This window comes from Molothrus ater, chromosome 2 (assembly GCF_012460135.2).
Source record: "Molothrus ater isolate BHLD 08-10-18 breed brown headed cowbird chromosome 2, BPBGC_Mater_1.1, whole genome shotgun sequence".
NCBI lineage: Eukaryota > Metazoa > Chordata > Aves > Passeriformes > Icteridae > Molothrus > Molothrus ater.
Genome location: NC_050479.2, coordinates 30,856,188 through 30,874,346, shown reverse-complemented (window position 1 = coordinate 30,874,346; position 18,159 = coordinate 30,856,188). Strand labels below are relative to the sequence as shown.

Here is an 18,159-nt window from a genome sequence, read left to right as displayed (position 1 = left end):
TGGAATTTGCTGTTCCATGTAATAAATTTGCAATCAGTAATTCTTTTTGTTGTCCTTTTTTTATTGAAACACATACTAGGCTTCCTGGGCTATAGTCTAGCACTGCCTGCTGCCAGCTGTAATCAAAGAAAATCCATCATCTCAATATTGACAATTTTCAAATGCAACAGTGAAATTTATAACATCATTTTTAATAGGGTCATAAATGATAAGCTTGTCCTTTTGACTAGATAATATATTTCCCTGTTATTTCAGAATAGGCATCCTGAACACACTATACTAAAATCATCATGGACATTTTAATGATTTATTTTGAGGAACTAAGTGCTCAAGTGTGATAATTGATGAATCCAAGGCACTTTGAAAGAAGAGGAACAAGTACTGCAGCTACATACAGATATTATTTGATCAGATGATGTATTTTTTTTCAGCCTTGCCTTACTGGCTATCAAAAAGCACAAATGAGGCACTTTTGAGAAATATTCTGAACATCTGCCCTTTTTTTCTAAAATCATGCATTTGAAAATATAGTGCAGCTGATGTGCTTGCACTGTATGGAGTGTTTTGGTATGTGGAGACATTTATGGGCACAAAACTTTAGGTACTAAGCAGTTACTTCCTTAGAAAGAAAAGAGCATAGTAAAATTGGGGGGCTGGGGATACAAATGAGGCTGCAACTCCTGAACAGAGCACTGATTTCCTCAAGCCCTTTGTTATCACTCCTTCTCTTTGGCTACTGTAGTATAGTACTGTTCCAGTAATGGTGGCACAGCTGCATGTGAACCAGATTTGGAGACACCCTTGTCTTTGAAAACAAACCCTGAGATACCTGTGTTTTGTCATTTTGTGGGGTTTTTTTTTTGGTGGGGTTTTATCTGGGTAAGTTCCCAGTTTGGGCTGTGTTAACAGAAGTTTGGCTGGCAATTAGAGGAAGGGATGAGTTGTTGGGGAATTGTTGACTGCATCTAAGGCAGAGTATTCAGTTTGGAAGCTCAGAATACAGGAAGGCCATGGTAAAATTGGAGTGAGGGCCTTCAAGGGGGTGAGAATTCTATCACTTGCCTCTGAGGATGCAAGGGCAACTGGTCTGGTTCAGCCTTGAGGAGGGATGCCCTCAGGGAATCCAATAGACCCTCCAGTGAATAGGAGGTCATCAAGGAGACAGCTGTTGTTCAGTGCATTGTCAAATCCTGTAGGAAAATTATTAGCCCTTGGAAAAACTACCAAAGGGATGCTGGCTCCTCTGGCTTCTCAGATATGTGTAAGTAGTTAGCATGTTCTTCTGGAAGGAACAACTAAGCCAAATACAAGTGGTGGGGATGCACTCTGGCAATGCAAATAAATAAGAGATAATGATTTCAAAAGCACTGCAATGGCACTTCTGGCTTGTTTCATCTGAGACCAAAGCTGAAAAGTATCAAATGTTGCTCAGTTCTACATAAGTATTTGTACTGGTCTTGGTGGGATAGAGTTAATTGTCTTCATAGCAGCTTTTATGGTGCTGTTTTAGATTTTTGACCAAAACAATGTTGATAACACAGGGATATTTCAGCTATTGCTGAGCAGGGCTTGCACAATCTCATTCCTGTTTCCCACCCCACCAGTGAGGCAGCTGGGGGTGCACAAGGAGTTGGGAGGTGACACAGCTGGGATAGCTGACACAACTGCCAAAGGGATATCTCCCACTGTGTGCTGTTATGCTCTGCCATAAAAGCTGGGGAGGAGAAAGGGACACACCTGCAGAATGATGTGTTAGTCTTCCCATGTCACAGGTATGTGATGGAGCCTGGCTTTCCTGGAGATAGCTGGACCCCTGCCTGCTGATGTAAAGCAGTGAATGAATTCCTTTTTCTGCTTCGCTTTACCTATTAAACTGTCTTTATCTCAGCCCATGGCTTTGCTCACTTTTACCCCTTCAATTCTCTCCCCACCCTGCTGGGGAAAGTAAACAAGATGGCTGAGGTGAAACTGAAGCAGTACTGTACCACAGGCAACCCATTCTGTCCTCTTGCAGTCAGCAAAGGCTTCCATCACCCACAACAGGTTTCAAGAAGAACATCTGTTTGAGCCTTGAAACTTAAATAAGATTGATAAATTGGTGGTAATTTGCAGGTGAGAACCTATCTTAGGTTCCTCGGTCATATATCTGTAGTAACTATGGCTCCTCTGTAAGAAGCACAGAAGAGCTCTTGTTCACTGCTCAGTGGAAATCTTTGCTCCCTGGAGCAATTCAAATGTCATCTGCAAAAAGGAGAAATTAATAATATAGAAATGCAAAGGTCATCTCTGGCCTGAAACTCTTTCTGAATATCCTACTGCAAAACTCACAGCAGAAATTCAGGAGTGCAGACACAGGTGACAACAATCGGAAGCACAGAAGCATTTCTGCAAGAAAAAGAGGTGAAAACTCAGTTCTCACTGTCAGGCAGAGAAGAGATAAATCTAGATATTCAAAGTACTAAGTGTGTTTAGAAGAATTGGGAAATTGGGAAATCCATCCATCCTCTTGTCATAAAAAGCAGAAAGGAGGGACACTCAATTACTCTGAGAAGCAACATGTTTCAGCTGCAAAGAGGAAATTTTTGGTAGCACTTAACTCCGAAACCAGTTGCCACAGCTTAGAGCATGTGGTTAAGAACAGCTCGGTGGACTCTTGGAAAGGCAGGAATACTCAGGAGTGCACATCTTCCTGCCACCTAACTTGACTCAAAAATCCCTTTGGGCTGGCCTAGGACCTTAAAAGCCTGGCCTGCAGGAGCTGGGCTCAGCCAGGCACTGCTCAGCAGGAGCACACAGCGAGGGACCTGGAAATGCACTCATGTGTGGGGGAGCAAGTGCTGCCCAGCCTCACGACATGTTGCTCACCAGAGACAGAGCATGAAGCACAAGAGGAAAACCTTCTCAGTGGTTTAGTTCCCTCTCTCTGCTCCCTTCGTGATCCTGTGCCTTGGACAGCCTCGCTCCCTGCTCAGCTCCCACAGGGAAGAGCTCACTTAGCAAATCTTGAGGTGACTGCAAGCTGCGAGGGATGGCAGTGCTGCAGGACAGAGTCAGCATTCAGAATGACCCTGGCAAAGATATATATGGGAAAAAATATGTACAGCTCACTGAGGATGAAAGGAAGTGATTGCACATAGTGAAGAATAATCAGTTGCAGCTTTGCAGCAAAGGGGATGGGTAACTGTAGACAGTCAAATATAATGTTGAAGACAACACAAATACAATGTGAAATTAATAAGAAACTGTAGAGATTGTTACATGGGAGGGGTTGCATTGCTGAATATAGGCGAGGCTTCATGTACAGAGTAATACAGGAAAAGAAAGAGGGGAACAACCAGCAAAGAGGAAAGGCAGAGGTCAAGGAAAGTTCAAACCCTGAATGAAGTGGGTTGATTTGCAAGAAGGAAAGCGTGAGGTGACGAATGATAAAATGCTTAATTTTAAACTCACCATTCCTGCCAGCATTCATCAATGCCTGTGTTTACTTATTTGCTGGGATTTTAGAGTTGAGCAGTGATCCCAGGATATCTAGCACTTGCTTATAGGACAATCACTCTTAAAACTTACTTACCTGCTCCAGACAACTCCCACATTGCAATTGCCATTCCTCTACCTTATTAAACAGGGTAGAAACATATCTTTGACTGAGCTGGACTGCATAAACTGTCTTTATTGCTCTGATAGATTTCTGCACTGAACAACTAGAAGGAGCTACTAAGTCTCCTTCAGTCATTTCTGGATCAACTTTTCCAGTGTACAAAACCAAAACTGTGACTGATCTTATAGCAGGTTATGATTCACCACCTAAAGTTTTGACATTTCTCTGGTGCAAGAGCCTTGTACACCAAACACCATCTCCCTATTAGCCTTCAACCTGCTGAAAGATCAATAGAGGAAGTCTGAATGAGAACATAAGGCAACCTTGAAAGGAAAGAATTCTGGATATATTTACTACAAAGGTTCTTTACCCAGGGATTACTAAACAGCCATTCAGATAGTACCTGCTGGATCGTGGCACTGAAAGATGCCTACACATAAATGCAGGCTTCTGGAGTACAGCTGTCTAAACAGCCACCAGAAAAATACCTAAACATGGACTACAACTTCCAGCAGATAATGCCAAAATATAGAAGGTGCGTGAACTGACCTCAGAGCACCCAGAGGCAATCGTGTGATCTATCCAAAAAGAAGCAGATTTCAGGAGCCTCAGTCAGCATAGCACCAGGTGCCACAGCCACCTACCCTGCTGGGCAGCATGGCCTCTCCAGGAACACCACCAGAGAACATGAAAGCCACCAAAAATTGCCTTTAATTATCAGTAGTCTTATATGACATCATTTCCTTCATTCTCACAGCTCTGTGTAGTCTGCATAGTTCCACAGACTGTGGATAATCTTAGATTATAACACAAATTCACTACTCTTTCAAAAGAGCAGCACTTGACTTCCAAGAGGACAACGGTGTTTAGGAATTGCAATATTGGAATCGGTCAGCAGAGGGCAAGGCCAGCATCAAATTTGGGATGTTCAAAGTAGAGGCATTTTGGGCCCTACCCCTCTCCACGGTGTGCTGGGCTTGACCAGCTCTGGTAGTAAATGGGTTCAGACCTTGTGCATCCCTTGTGCTCACCAAGACAAGCCTCTCTGAGGCCATAACTTGGGCTGTTTCCTCTCCTTGCAGAGAAAGTGAAGGTGACAGAAGATATCAAGCTTATAAACACACAAATCCCAGTGCAGAGCGAACTACAAGCACCCTGCACAACCAAAACATCTGTCAACAGCATTCAGTCTTCTAGACAGGTAAAAGCAGAAGAGCTTTTCCAGGCATCATTTCACCCCTATGCTTCCATCTGCTCACCCCTTCATTGAATTGTGGAGCACCACGTACACACATTCTCTAATGGGTGTTATTGAAGACATCTATTTTTCCTTGACACCCTGGAGCCATGGCATAACTGAGTTAGGAAGTAACACCACATCAAGATAAATGTGTTTTGCAGCATCAGTAACAAGAGAGATGCCAGAGGAGCTGTGTTTTGAATGAGTATTTTTGCTTTGATTTGTAACCAAGTCACAGACCAGCCTCAGCTACAGGTCACTGAGCTAAGTTGAAACCTATAGCATGAGACATGAGAACTAGTCATGTGCAAAAGTACCATGCAATTAATGCCTTGTTTCATCAAGTAAATGCAAACTTTGGTGATCAAGGGAACAAGCAAAATTATTGCTATTGTATTTGAAGTTTGAAGAGACTCTCCTATACTGTATCACATGAAAGAAAGTCTTTATCACAATTTCATTAAAAGACCTAGGAGTATGATTTCCATACTTACCAAGCACTTTATTGAACAGAGCCCTACTTGTGGGTATGAAGCTAAGCATCTTCACTACTAAGATAACAGCTTTCTATCTTCCCCTTTTGTGAAAAAAAGGGTATGGTTAGCCTCAACATTTTGCTATGATACTCTGTGCGTTTCTGTTCAAAATCATCCAGAGTGCCTATTAATCAATCTGGAGACAACCCCAACTTTCCAAGGAAGCCAAGTGTTCATTATTTGGGTATTTGTCTGAACTTGTTCCCAATGCCTATGTTTAGAACAAATAAAGACATAGATGACCATAATAAACCAGTAATATTTGTTGAGAGTTTACCTTATAATCAAATGAGATACTTTATCATTGAAGAAAACTTGTTTTCTGATTACATGCATGCATCATTATTTATCAGTGTAATTAGTGCTACTCCAGTAAATATCTAAGTACTCCTCAGCATATGTTTTGCAAAATCAGGTGCTAAAACTGAGTTCTGCATTTTTCCCCTCTCAAAGGGGCAACATCTGCAAGAAAAACAAACAAACAAACCCACAACAAACCAACTTTTCTCATTGTTCTAGCCCCAGGTTTCTGAGGATCTATAATTTCACTGCTGCCTTACAACCCATCAAGAGTGAAGAGCTATAACTGTGTTTATTTCTTCTTCAGCAGCAGAACATTTGATCTGTTGGTGGCCCCTGCCAGGGCTGGTTCAAAGCTTAATGAGCTGCATTAACTTTTAACAAGTGTTTTGGAAGAAAGAATATGTCTAAAAAATATCAGGAGTGCTGTTGTGTAAGTAACAGGACAGCAGGTGTAAACACAGAGCCAGAACAGCCAGAAAGTATCCTAACATTCTTCTTGCTTGACAAGCTTTATAGTGTAAACAAAAGAGGATCACCCAGTTCTTCCTGCCAAAAAGGGAATTACTCTTTGCTTTATTCTATTGTGAAATGCTACCTCAAACAAAATTTACATTCACTTCCTGCTGACACTTAGGCTGCTCTTTCCTTCATGTATCTTAGTCTATATTTACAGCATTTTCATCTCCATTCTCACATCTCAGTTTCTCACCACTTCAGAACTATTTCTCTCAACAACAACTTCTGCTAGACCCTTTTCTCTGTCTGCTGCACCAGCACAGAGCATCCTGATACAGAGGAAAAAGGCAGTGACTATGTTGTGAGGAAGAATATGCTATAAAGCAGACACCAGAGCAAGTTTCCTTTGAGAGGAACTGTTGCTTGTTAATGACAGCCAAAGTAAATTAAATGCCCCTGAATGTAGAAGGGTCATTTTATTTTTTAAAGATGCAAAAATTACTATTAAAAAAAAAAATCAATCCATAGAGGAAAACCAACAGAGTTTGGAGGGAAGAAGAGGGAGTAGACCCCTTCTCAAGTTCTTGATAACTTTGTACAATAGAAAAAACACTGAATTTGTCATCTGTGTTAAGAGAGAAGACATAGCTCCACCACTTTCTGCATGCTTTGCCCTGATAGAGACTTACTGTAATGATGGAGCAGATGCTCACTACAGTTTTATGAGCAATAAGACACAGGGTACTAACCTCTAAAGTAGACTTATCCTCTGAGACACTGAACTAATTGCACGATGAATCTGTGCTAGATGGAAGAAAAGTTGACAGGAACAGCAGCATGTGTCTTGACTCCTCTCCCTGCTTCACAACACTCCCCTGCAACATATTTTCAAAAGTAAGCATGTACTGGACTTTCTAAAAAGTTACTCAGGTGCTATGCTAGGCTATTTTTTAATTCTCATTTTCTGTTCTTCCATCTATGAGAAAAGGAGACCAGTGATGCATTCTAGAAACTTTATTACACACTTTAAAAATGCCTTAAAATGAGCAGCAAAATACTTGACAAAGAAGTAAATAAGTGGTATTGAGCCCCAGCATCCATAAGTGCACAAACCAGACCAGGAAAAGCAAGTTTCACTGGCTACCACCATATTTTTGAGAAGCAAACATTTCCACTAGTTTTCTTCGGAAGGAGCTGAGAAGGGATATTCGGCATAACCCCGCCTTGAGGAATGGTCACACAGGCAAAGAGCTTGTTCAGCTCATCATCATTCCTCACAGCCAGCTGAATGTGCCTGGGCAGGATCCTTGTCTTCTTGTTTTCATGAGCAGCATTCCCTGCCAGCTCCAGGACCTCTGCTGTCACGTACTCCATCACTGCAGCCAGGTAGATGGCAGCACCAGAGCCAATCCTGCCAGCGTAGTTCCCTCTCCGCAGGAGCCTATAGACACGGCCCACAGGGAACTGCAGACCTGCCCTGGCTGATTTGCTCTTATTGGTTGCACTTCTAGGGCTACCAGCCACTGCTTGTTTCTTTCCACGTCCAGACATTCTGACAGGCAAGGACACACAGAGGGCTGGAGGTCTTCAAAGCACTTGGGTGCTACAGCTAATGGACAGCAAGAGGAGGCAACAGCAAGGTCAGTTCTGCTCTTCCACATCTAAGGGAAAGCTCATTCTTTTCTTGAGGAAAGAGCTCACCACACACCACAGTTCATCAACAGCAGAGCTAAAATTTTAACAGTTACTGCCCTTTTCCAGCCTGACTTTTAGAAGAAGGATCTCATTGCAAAACCCGTCAAGGGTTATTGAAGTTAGATATGAAGGGCTCAAAAGGAGAGAGGCTTTCCCCTGCTACTTGGAATGTATTGAGGATTGAGATACGGTGGGTCTTCTTCAGCAAGACTTTTTTAAACACCACAACTGTTACCTCAAAGCTAACTTGAGGCCTGTCTCTTCTTTCAAGAGCAGTCTGCAATATAACTTCTATTATCAAGTTACAACTTCCCTCCATTTCAAATCTAAAAATGGAAAAATTCTTGCAGCCTACAGCTTGTTATACCCAAAATACTCCAGGACATTTTCATACACAGCTTTAAATAATTCCCTAAGCTGTATTCTCTGGCTTCTATGAGAATACTACTGGAAGTCTTCTGTACCAGGAAAAGGATAAATTGATTTGGACAACACAATGCAGACTGAAGAATAGAAATTACGATCTCATGATGAAGGAAATCCAGCCCAGCTAGAATACTCTTACAACTGGAGTAGCAAAACTACTCATTTAAATAACATTTCTAGTCTATCAGTAAACAGGACAGTTAACTTCCAGCACAGCTGTTGACAACATACAAAAACACCCATCACTACATTAATATTTAGGGTTTTTACTGAAAGATTTAACTATTTTAAAAAAATCAGAATAAGCTTTAAAAAGAAGGTGGAAAAACAGTAAAACTTAAAAAAAACCCCAGCTCCTAATAAAATCCAAGCAAACTAAGCCCTTATAACTCCTTATCCCTATTACCAGACAATACTTTTCCCAAATTATTCACAGTACACTCATGCTGTGTAATAGAGGCAGCTAACTTACAAAATAACACAGGCACATAACCCCAAATCTTCTACAATACATTATAAATGAAAAGCACATCACATTACCTTCAAAAATGCTTTTTTTTTTCCCTAGTCTGTGCCTTACTGCAACCTACACCCAAGCACAAACAAGTCACATAACACCTCTACTATGGGCCCAAAAACCTTTTTATTAGCAACTTTTTCTCCTCACCAGTGGGTCACCTGGGTAATTAATGAGTCATTTACACATGTGCTTCATCTTCCCTCACCTAATCCCTGATTTGGGGCAAAATGAAGAAATGCATTACAGCTGCTCAGAAGCAAGTTGGCTGTGGAGAGGGGGAAGAAGGCAGGCTGTCTGCAGGGGCTGAGCCATAGCTCCATTTCAGCCTCACTATGGCACTGCCAGTTCTCACCCACTCTGCCTGGAGTATTTCTGACTGCACGCTGTGTGTAAAAGCAATCCTCTTCTTCCTGCTGAAACTTGATAGAAATACATAGGGAAAACGGGCTTTGTAAATATATTTTTATTTGGGTGGGAGAGGGAAACTGCGTTTTGCTTTTGATGTGTTCTGGGTAGAGTCATGCTTGGTTCACAATGTGTCTGAGCCCCACCAAGTGATGTGATGGGGATGCTCCTAAGATTTAGGCTTCTGCCCCCTCTTCTGGTAACTCTGTCCCAGATGGGCCTCAGGGTTTACTGTGGCTCTGGTGCTGAAGGTGCTTGGTTAGTTCCTCTTTGTTCACCTGGGCAAAAATCTCACCTCGGGCAAAGGAATATTTTTGAGCAGCCTTTAAAGAATGAGTGCTCACTTCTTGCTCATGCTCTTTCTGTGTTTGTTCTCTGGCACTCAAAGCAGTTTCCAACCGGCAGCATACAAGAGCTGTGGGTGTGAATGATATTGCAGCCACAGAAGATGATTACCAGAGGGTACTCCCAGAAGCCCAGGCTCTGGCAAAATACTCAGACAACAAAACTGTCATGAACAGTTCAGCCTTTGGTTCTGCCTGCCAGACACCTGCTGTGGGTCAGAGCCTCACAGCACCTGCATTTGTGGCGCTCACCCACTTTTCCTACAAGGATGAGCATTTAGTCTGAGCTGAGTGAGGCTAAGTTTCCTGCCACCTGAGGGCATTGAACAACCAGTATGGGGCACCCTCTGCATGTCCAAATGCCATGAGGACTGATGTCCTCTCAAAGCACAGCTATCATTTCTCCTAATTCAGAGGCAGAAAAGGTGGCTGTGCTTTCCTTCAGTAACCTGGATTTAGCACAGGGAAAATGGCCAGCCCACTTCACAATAACTGGCTGCTAATGGGATGCCCAAAACCTTCTAACACGTGGAAGTGGGGCTTCTAAATTTTCATTTCAGGCCCTTGCTAGAGTTGAGACAGTCCTTCCTCCACATGCCAAACACACTCTTAAGGCCGGCTGGCAGGCTCTTTAGGGTTCTTTTATGGGGACTGAGATCTGGGTAAGCATGCTGTCCATTGGGCTAGAACATAAAAGGAGGGGAAGGGAAGCAGGAATAGGTCTCTTCCCTCTGCTATGTGTCTTTGAAAAGCAAGCTGAAAAGATCTGCTCAGTTCTTTGAAAGGGCAGGCCTAGGTGCCAGTTTGGAATGGGGTGTGATCCCAAGCAGATTAGGGTCACCACATCTCACACACTTTTCAGTGTTTTCTGAGTGATACTTTTAACACGGACTCAAAACTGAAATAAAAGTAACTATCAAGAGACAAATTTCTGGTAATTTCAGTTGGCTATCATCCAATCATAAGAATACTACAAGTACACCTGATTATGCCTAATAAGAATAGATAATATAGGTTTGATTGCTTATTTTATTATTTTATTTTTTAACAGATCAGAGAAAGGAAATAAGTAGATAAACCAGTAGGGAAACAAAGCAGGGTATGAAATCCAAACAGATAAAAAAGGCTCAGTGAAGTGGAAACAGAAGTTACGGGGAATCACAGAAAAAGACTGGGAGGGACCACAGTGAGTCAGTCACCTGTCCAACCTCCCTGCTCAAGCACGGCTATTCCATGTCAGCCTGGATGGGGTTTGGAGCAACTTGGTTTACTGGCAGGTGTCCCTGCCCACGGCAGGAGGATTTTCGATCTTCAGAGTGCCTTCCAAGCGCTCCGTGACGCCTCCTCACGGCCCAGACCGGCCCGAGGCCTCCCTCGGCCGGGACTATCCTTATTAGGCGCTGCGGGAAGCGGCGGCGCCGGGCCCGCCCGCCGGCAGCGCCGCCTCCTCCGGCCGCGCCGCGCACGCCGGGACCGGCCCCGCCCGGCCTTGCCCAGCACCGCTGCCCGGGCCCGGCCCGGCCCCGCCGGCACCATGCAGGTGAGCAGCCGCGGTGCCCCCGTGTCCCCGCTCCGGCCTGTGCGGGCGGTGCTGCGGGGCCAGCGCGGCAGGGCCAGGGGCCGCACCCCGGCTGGGCCCCGCCGACAGCCACGGGCCGCCCTCCCCGGCCGAGGGCCCGGGGCAGCCGGGGTGGGGGCGGCCCGGGTTCCTGCCGCTCGCCCGGGGCAGAGGTGGCTGTCACGGGGCGGTGTTGTTCGGCAGCTCCATGGCTGGGTTTGTGGCAGTTTGTTGCTTTTTTTACAGCTGCGGTACTTACTTCACTACCGTAGTGAGTGGGTCGGCGTATCAGGCGCTGCGTCAGTGTGATAGTAAATGCGGGGTCGAGGGAAAGGTGACCGCGGTCAGAGACGGGAGGAAAAAAAAGTCTGGTGTTGTGTTTGCGGAGCTACATTGTTCTTTTTCTTTATTTTCTTCTGTTTCTTCTCCCCTTCTGCCCCCTCCCCCTCCCTTCCTGTGCCCCATAGCCCATAAGTAGGGGCTTAGTCGGGGAGGAGAGATGGTTGTATGGCTGTGAACAGACCTGGTGTAAGGTGTGCTGATACGAGCTATAGCAAAGCAGTAGGTGTGTTCAGTTTCTAAACTGGACCTAGGCCAAGACAACAAGGAAGCACAAGCAAGCTATGGGTGCTTATCACTGAGATTTCTTGTATTTTAAAAAAATAAAATTGCCTGCTAAGTAGGAAAATCTCATACTCAGCCACTGTCCTTTTCAATAATACGTAGAGATGTATTGGCCTTGTTTTGCAGGATTATTGCAATTATTTTACAGTAAAATCTCAGGAATAGTCTAGCTATAGATTTGGATCTGAATCCTTAGCAGTGGGCTTGGCTGACAGAAATGGCTTGCTTTTTTCTAGGCACTTACATAGTCACTCTGACTTGAATCTAAATAAGGAGACTTCCCATGTACTGAGTGCTAGGTCTGTAAGGTTTGTGCCTGTGTGTGTGTCTTGTCACTACTGCTTTCTGATGCAGTGACCATTGATTTGGTGGCCTGTCCTGCTGAGGGTCTGTAAGGAAGCCCTCTGGCTAGCATGCTTCTCTGTCACTCAGCTAATACCCTCTCCTTTTGTTGCTCTTTGTGAGAGATGCAGAAGTGGTTATAATGCTTCAGACTCTGGTACCCAGCCAAGACCTCCTGTATGTGCTGTGAGTGGGATGGAATAAAACACAGTCTTCAGGGTACTGCAGGTCTGCGGCTGGAGAGGAGCCTCGGCATCAGGAGGATTTGCACTGTGGCTGTCTGGCACCATCCATCCAGTTACCAGTTTAGTAAATGTGTTAAATTCTACAAGTGGTAAAATTCACCTTGAAGAAATACCATCCATTTGTTGTTCTGTTCTAGGATCCAAATAAAGACACGGAGTGGAATGACATTCTGCGTAAGAAAGGAATCCTTCCTCCAAAGGAAAATGTGGAGGAACAGGAACGGGCAAAGGAAGAGGAGCAGTTTGCCATCCTTCAGAAATCTCTGAGTGAGTGACCAGCCAACTCAGGCAGCAGCAGAAGAAGCCTTGGAATGGCTCCTGGAGGAAGTTTTCTCAAAGAAATTACCGGCAGCAATGTTTATATGCCGTACAACCAAAGTGATTTCAACTTCTGTGGGGGGGAAAAAACAAGTCCTGAGTCCTAAGTTATTCTTGAAGAAAATACCTTATAATCAAGTGATTTTAGTTATATTCCTACTATTGTCAGGAATAAGCATACTTCAGCCAGGGTGTAATTAGTAGGATGGCATGATAGTAAATACTGAATGGGACCATTTTGACCACCACAGTTGTAAACAGGTCTGACCTTACAGAAGATTTCCATGTGGAAACATGAGGACATGGGGCACTATTCAGGAATACTCTGCATTATTTGACTTTAGTCCTTAAATTATTTATTTTAGTCTTTAAACAGGCACAGATATTTGTGCTTAATAATGTTTGTAACACTTATTGACTGTTTTATGTGATGCTGTTGGGGGACTCTGAGTAGGAGTTAGATAGTGATATCTAGATTTGAAAATTGATCTTGAAAGTTAGGTGGTGGGAGTTTGGGAGGGTCCTCCTTTTGAGGGTCCTCATTTTCCTTTTTAAACACAGGCCTCTAAACCAAAACATTTCCAAGGACTTCCATTACCTCAGATAAATTTAATTCTTTTTTTTAAAGCTTTGTGCCCCACAGGACTGTAATGTGTCATTTTCCAGGTTTATAAGTATAGCAAAACTTCATCTGTGCAGGGTGATCAGCTGTTAATGGTATCAAACAAATACATTCCTAAGCACATGGATTCTTCCAGCACAGGAAAGCTTTGTTCTTCGTGTCAGCTCTGTATTTTTTATGGAAGTAAACGATTGAAAACTGAAACAGGAGTGCAAAGGGAATCAGCCAGGTGAACGTGCATGTCTGTGCTGCGGCTGCGAAGCTTGAAAGCTTGTGCAGGTAGTTGGGTGCTAGTCTAGGCAGTCTTCAGCTCAGATGCCTTTTCCATCATATTCTTTCCATCTGTATGTCTAAGGCACATAACACTTCCTAACAATCCAGTAAGAATAATAATAACAGGTTGAGAAAGCTGGGGCTGCTTATCCTGGAGAGGAGAAGCCTTGGGGGAGAACTTTAGCCCCCACTTCCAGTGCCAAAGATACTGAAAAAAGAGCTGGGGAGGGACTTTTTAGAATCATAGAATAGAACCATAGAATATCTTGAGTTGGAAGGGACCCACAAGGATCACTGAAGTCCCAACTCCTAAGGGCAGTTCCAACTTTGAGACCATGTAGTGGTAGATAGGACAAGGGGAAATGACTTTAAGGTGAAGGACAGTAGGCTTAGATTAGATATTAAGAAGAAATTCTTTGAGGGTTGTGAAGCACTGGAACAGGTTGCCCAGAGAAATTCTGGATGTCCCATTGCTGGAAGTGTTCAAGGCCAGGTTTCATGGGCCTTTGAGCCCATGAAACCTCCACCCTTTTAGTGGAAGGTGTCCCTCTTGGCAGAAAGGGTTGGAACTGGATGATTTTTAAGGTCCCTTTCAACCAAGCCATTCTGTTATTCTAAGATAATATTTTTTAAAAAATCCACTGCATACTTCCTATTAATCTGTCTTTAGAGTAAATAAATTCTGTCGGACTGATGAAAGTTAATGAGTGTTAATCCTGGAATGAGGTTTTTGCTGATTTAATGTTTCTTCTATTCTAGTGAAAACTTATGAGGACATGACTCTGGAAGAGCTAGAAGAGAATGAAGATGAATTTAATGAGGAAGATGAGAGAGCTATTGAAATGTACAGGTCAGAGCAGCTTGCAGAATTTGGCTTTAATGATAATTGGAGGGTCTTTCTTTTATATGCTTTTAGATATTGTGGAAGAGAAAGGATGTTTTTAGGATGATGGAAGAAGGGGGTTGTGTTTCTGGTCTCTTGTGGAGCTTCTAAGTGTCTTTAAAAGGATAACAGCTTTTGAATTCAGTATCCTTTATCTACGGCCTAGCTTTGCAGAGATAATATGCACCTGCTGAGTGTATGGCTGGGGGTCCTGAGAGCTTTGAAAATCACCTCCAGGAGTTCCTAATTTTTGTCTCAATGAGATTAAGGTGCTGCAGATTTGCATAATTAGTGTTGGTTTCTGTCGATCTCATAATGTCTCTCATGGCTTTTGCCATTTAGTTTGATCGTGTATTATCTAGAGAAGAAAGGTCTAGTGAGGCCAGAAATGAGGGAAAAAAGCATTTCATGAAACACAGATTTACTTCTTGCATGTGGCTTTAGCCTATGGTGCAAATACAAGAGCATGTATGGTGTAATTTTGCTTTTATTGCTCTGGGGTTAGAAGTTTGTAATTTTATCTTTGAAGTCTAGGCTTCAACCAGCTCCTTCAAGTTATGTTCTGTCAAAAAAATGCATCTATTCACAAGGTGTCTTTTTCATTCCTGGCTATTTAGGCAGCAAAGGTTAGCAGAAATGAAGGCAGCTCAAATGAAGAATAAATTCGGGGAAGTCTTGGAGATTTCGGGAAAAGATTATGTTCAAGAGGTTACAAAAGCTGGAAAAGGTATATGGGTAGTCTTACACCTCTACAAACAAGGGTAAGATTTTTTTTTTAAAACCATTAAACCTTGCACTGTCAATAGCTGAAAGTGCAAGGTAAATGTATAGTTATTGTGGAACTAAGGACTGGTTTTGGAGTTCTAAGAAATAAAAACAAATGAGTAATTTTAAACTGTTGAGTCCAGATTGCTGAACTTCATTCTAGAATGATGTTACCATGAGGTGGCTTTTTTATACATATCTACAGCACAGCAAGATGTGTACCATACAGCTTCCATAGAGGTACCTGCTGCCACTGAAATATCCAAGCTTTGGAAATTATTCTGGCTCAAATGCAAGGGGCTTTGAATAGGAAGGATCAATGTGTATTTAGCTTGGTTTCTAGTGATATACAAATGGAGTGAGCCAGGTTTGCAGTCCTGTCACCATGATAGAAAACCTTGTCAAAAACGTCTGTTAGCATTGCTAGATTTTTTTTTTTGGAAAGGTTATGAATACTTGCTGTTGTTCTTTGTCTCTAATTGCATATAGGTGTTGATCATTGTTTGCATACCTTCTTCCAGGAGCAGCTTTGCTTTTATGCTTGCTCATGCAGCTTCTAAGTATCCTAAATTCATTAACCAGTTTCCCTGAATAAAAAGGGGGTAGAGGGGAAGGATGCATTATTAATATATTAAGACAAAAAACCCACCACACACCAAAATCTCCAGTGGAGCTGATCTCCTTTGAATGCTGGAATACAGAAGTTGCTTCTGGTACTTTTGTCTTTGCAGAAAGTCATCAATGTGATATTTCTGACCTTTCTTCTGGAGCTGTTTACTTTTAAATTGTCTCTTATTTTCTCCTTTTGTGTGTCTGTTGCTGTTCTCTCAGAATTCCACTCTGTGCCTTAATAAATCAACATATGAGTGGGCTTGCAAAGAAGTTCAGAGATGTGAAATTCATCAAAGCTATCTCTACCACCTGCATTCCCAACTACCCTGATAAGAACCTGCCCACGATATTTGTGTACCTGGAGGGAGACATCAAAGCTCAGTTCATTGGGCCTTTGGTGTTCGGTGGCATGAACCTGACAAGGGATGGTGAGTGTCTGCATCTCTGCTCTTCCCAAGGAAAAGCAAAACTGCATTGCTGGGAAGGAGAGAAATGAGGCTTAGGAAGGGAAGGGAGGTACTGAAAATGATACTAGATTTTTTTCCCCCCCCCCTATGGCTCAACCACATGCTGTTATGTAAAAGTAGTGGTAGGCCAACATGTAGGTATTTGTCTTGTGTGTGCAAGTATTTATGCCTGCCTTCCACTAAAGATTAAAGAAAGTGTGAGGTTGTGTTCATTATTCTGTAATATCTGAAAGAAATTAGATTTGATGATAGGATTATCAGCAGCAGTAGGAGAATGGTTTCAATTGAATGTGTTGTATTGACTTTCTACCACTTCTGGGAAGCAATCCAGTCCAATTTGGGCCTACTGCTGGTGGTGAAGTGTCTCTTTACTGTCTAAAGGAGCTAATATTTAGTGTGTGATGTAGAGACAAAGGGGTGAATTCTATTTACAAGGTACATCTGTGGAAAATACCTATAATTCAGATTATATATTATAGATATTATTTCATTGTAAATGAATATATTATAGATATTATTTTATTGTAAATGAAATTTCCGCAATTTACAATGAAATAATATCTATAATATATAATCTGAATTATAGGTACTTTATATCATTCAGATAGAAATAAATGAAATACCTATAATCTGAATTACAGGTATTTTATATCATTCAGATTATACATTATATATATTATTTCATTGTAAATGAAATTTCCACAATTTTTTGCCCTTTCTTAAATTTTTTCCCTGCCTCTTCTGATTGTGATGAGCTCAGTATATGATGGGAGCAACTGTAATGTATGAGCAGTATTCCTTCCCTGGCAATAGATGTGCCAACTTGTCTTCTGCCCTTACGTGGCTAGTAGGAGGTAGAATTCACTTTCACTGGGAGAGTTGCCTCTAAAGCTGGTGCTCTGCATCCATCACCTCTTTTGCACTCCTGGTTGCAAGGTGAGCAGGGTGGCACTGGGGATGTCACTGGTGGGTACAGAGTACCCTGACCTTTGTGCCCTGGGCTGAGACCTGTCCCAGCACTAGGGACTGGGAAAGGAGGGGATTGGCTGGAGCTGGTGTGGTAAACAGGGCAGGAGCTTGGATCTGGGTATGGAGGAAGAAGAGGAGAAGGACCCTGGTGTGGTGGGGTGGTGGTAGGATGATGAGGGAACTCACCTGGGTGTCTTTTCCTCAGTTTGCTCCCCTGCATTAATGACTCTTGTTTTGCACTGCACAGAATTGGAGTGGAAGATTTCTGAGTCGGGTGCCATCAAGACAGACCTCGAAGAGAACCCCAGGAAGCAGATCCAGGACCAGCTCATGTCCTCAATCAGGGCATGTGTCCCAGCCAGAGGGGAGAGTGACTCAGAGGATGACTAATTCCTGCATCTGCAGCTAGATTGATGCAGTGCACTGGCAGCCAGTGCTCCCACCTCAAGCACTGGAGACACTCCTCAAGGCCTTGCTGAGCCCCAGAAGGGTAGCCTTTCAAGACATTCATTCTAGAAACCTCTAGAAACTAAAAACATTTCTGTTTTTTAAAAATTGCAGCTTCACTTAAGATGCTGAAAGACATTTTGTATAGTGAAACCTGAGTAAATCTTACTCAAAAGTTTTAAAATACAGATGTGAGTAGAAACAGGTCTCTTGTTATTATTTTCATAGTAAACTGCTACTTCTTAAAAGATTTGAAATATGAAGTGGTCATAAGTGCACTGTTTTTAACAAGCTAAAGTTGTACAAATCAAATCTAAATAGCTGTCTTAAATAATTGCTTATGGCGCTTAAATGGACCATCTCTCAGCCCACTGTGCTCTGACAGCCTGGACTTCACAGAGAGCTGGGGGGGTGGTACCCATGATGCAGGTGCTTCTGAAGGTGGTATGTGGTCCTCTGCAGAGATGTGCTGGCACCAGAGGGACAACATGGGGCTGCAAGCTGGGATTCC

General features: G+C 42.9%; 2 protein-coding genes across 2 annotated transcripts; one reads left to right on the top strand and one right to left on the bottom strand.

The window, feature by feature from the left end:
* Positions 1-7,273: 7,273 nt before the first annotated feature.
* On the bottom strand, positions 7,274-7,684 carry LOC118700046 (histone H2A-beta, sperm-like). The gene has a single exon (XM_036404355.1). It carries the CDS (start codon positions 7,682-7,684, stop codon positions 7,274-7,276), a length of 411 nt encoding a protein of 136 aa, XP_036260248.1.
* A 3,078-nt stretch (positions 7,685-10,762) lies between these two features.
* LOC118700047 (phosducin-like protein 3) lies at positions 10,763-17,850 on the top strand. Its single transcript, XM_036404357.2, has 6 exons — positions 10,763-11,063; positions 12,430-12,559; positions 14,265-14,355; positions 15,006-15,149; positions 15,985-16,193; positions 17,449-17,850. The coding sequence occupies exons 1-6, from the start codon at positions 11,058-11,060 to the stop codon at positions 17,589-17,591; spliced, it is 723 nt and encodes a 240-aa protein (XP_036260250.1). The 5' UTR covers positions 10,763-11,057; the 3' UTR covers positions 17,592-17,850.
* Positions 17,851-18,159: the final 309 nt, after the last annotated feature.

Bases quoted from the DNA above. Each gene is read 5' to 3' on its own strand.
- LOC118700046 (XM_036404355.1), bottom strand. From the start codon at position 7,684: ATGTCTGGACGTGGAAAGAAACAAGCAGTGGCTGGTAGCCCTAGAAGT.
- LOC118700047 (XM_036404357.2), top strand. The intron at 12,560-14,264 runs GTGAGTGACCAG...CTTCTATTCTAG, and splicing joins CATCCTTCAGAAATCTCTGA to TGAAAACTTATGAGGACATG. The intron at 14,356-15,005 runs GTCAGAGCAGCT...CTGGCTATTTAG, and splicing joins AGAGCTATTGAAATGTACAG to GCAGCAAAGGTTAGCAGAAA.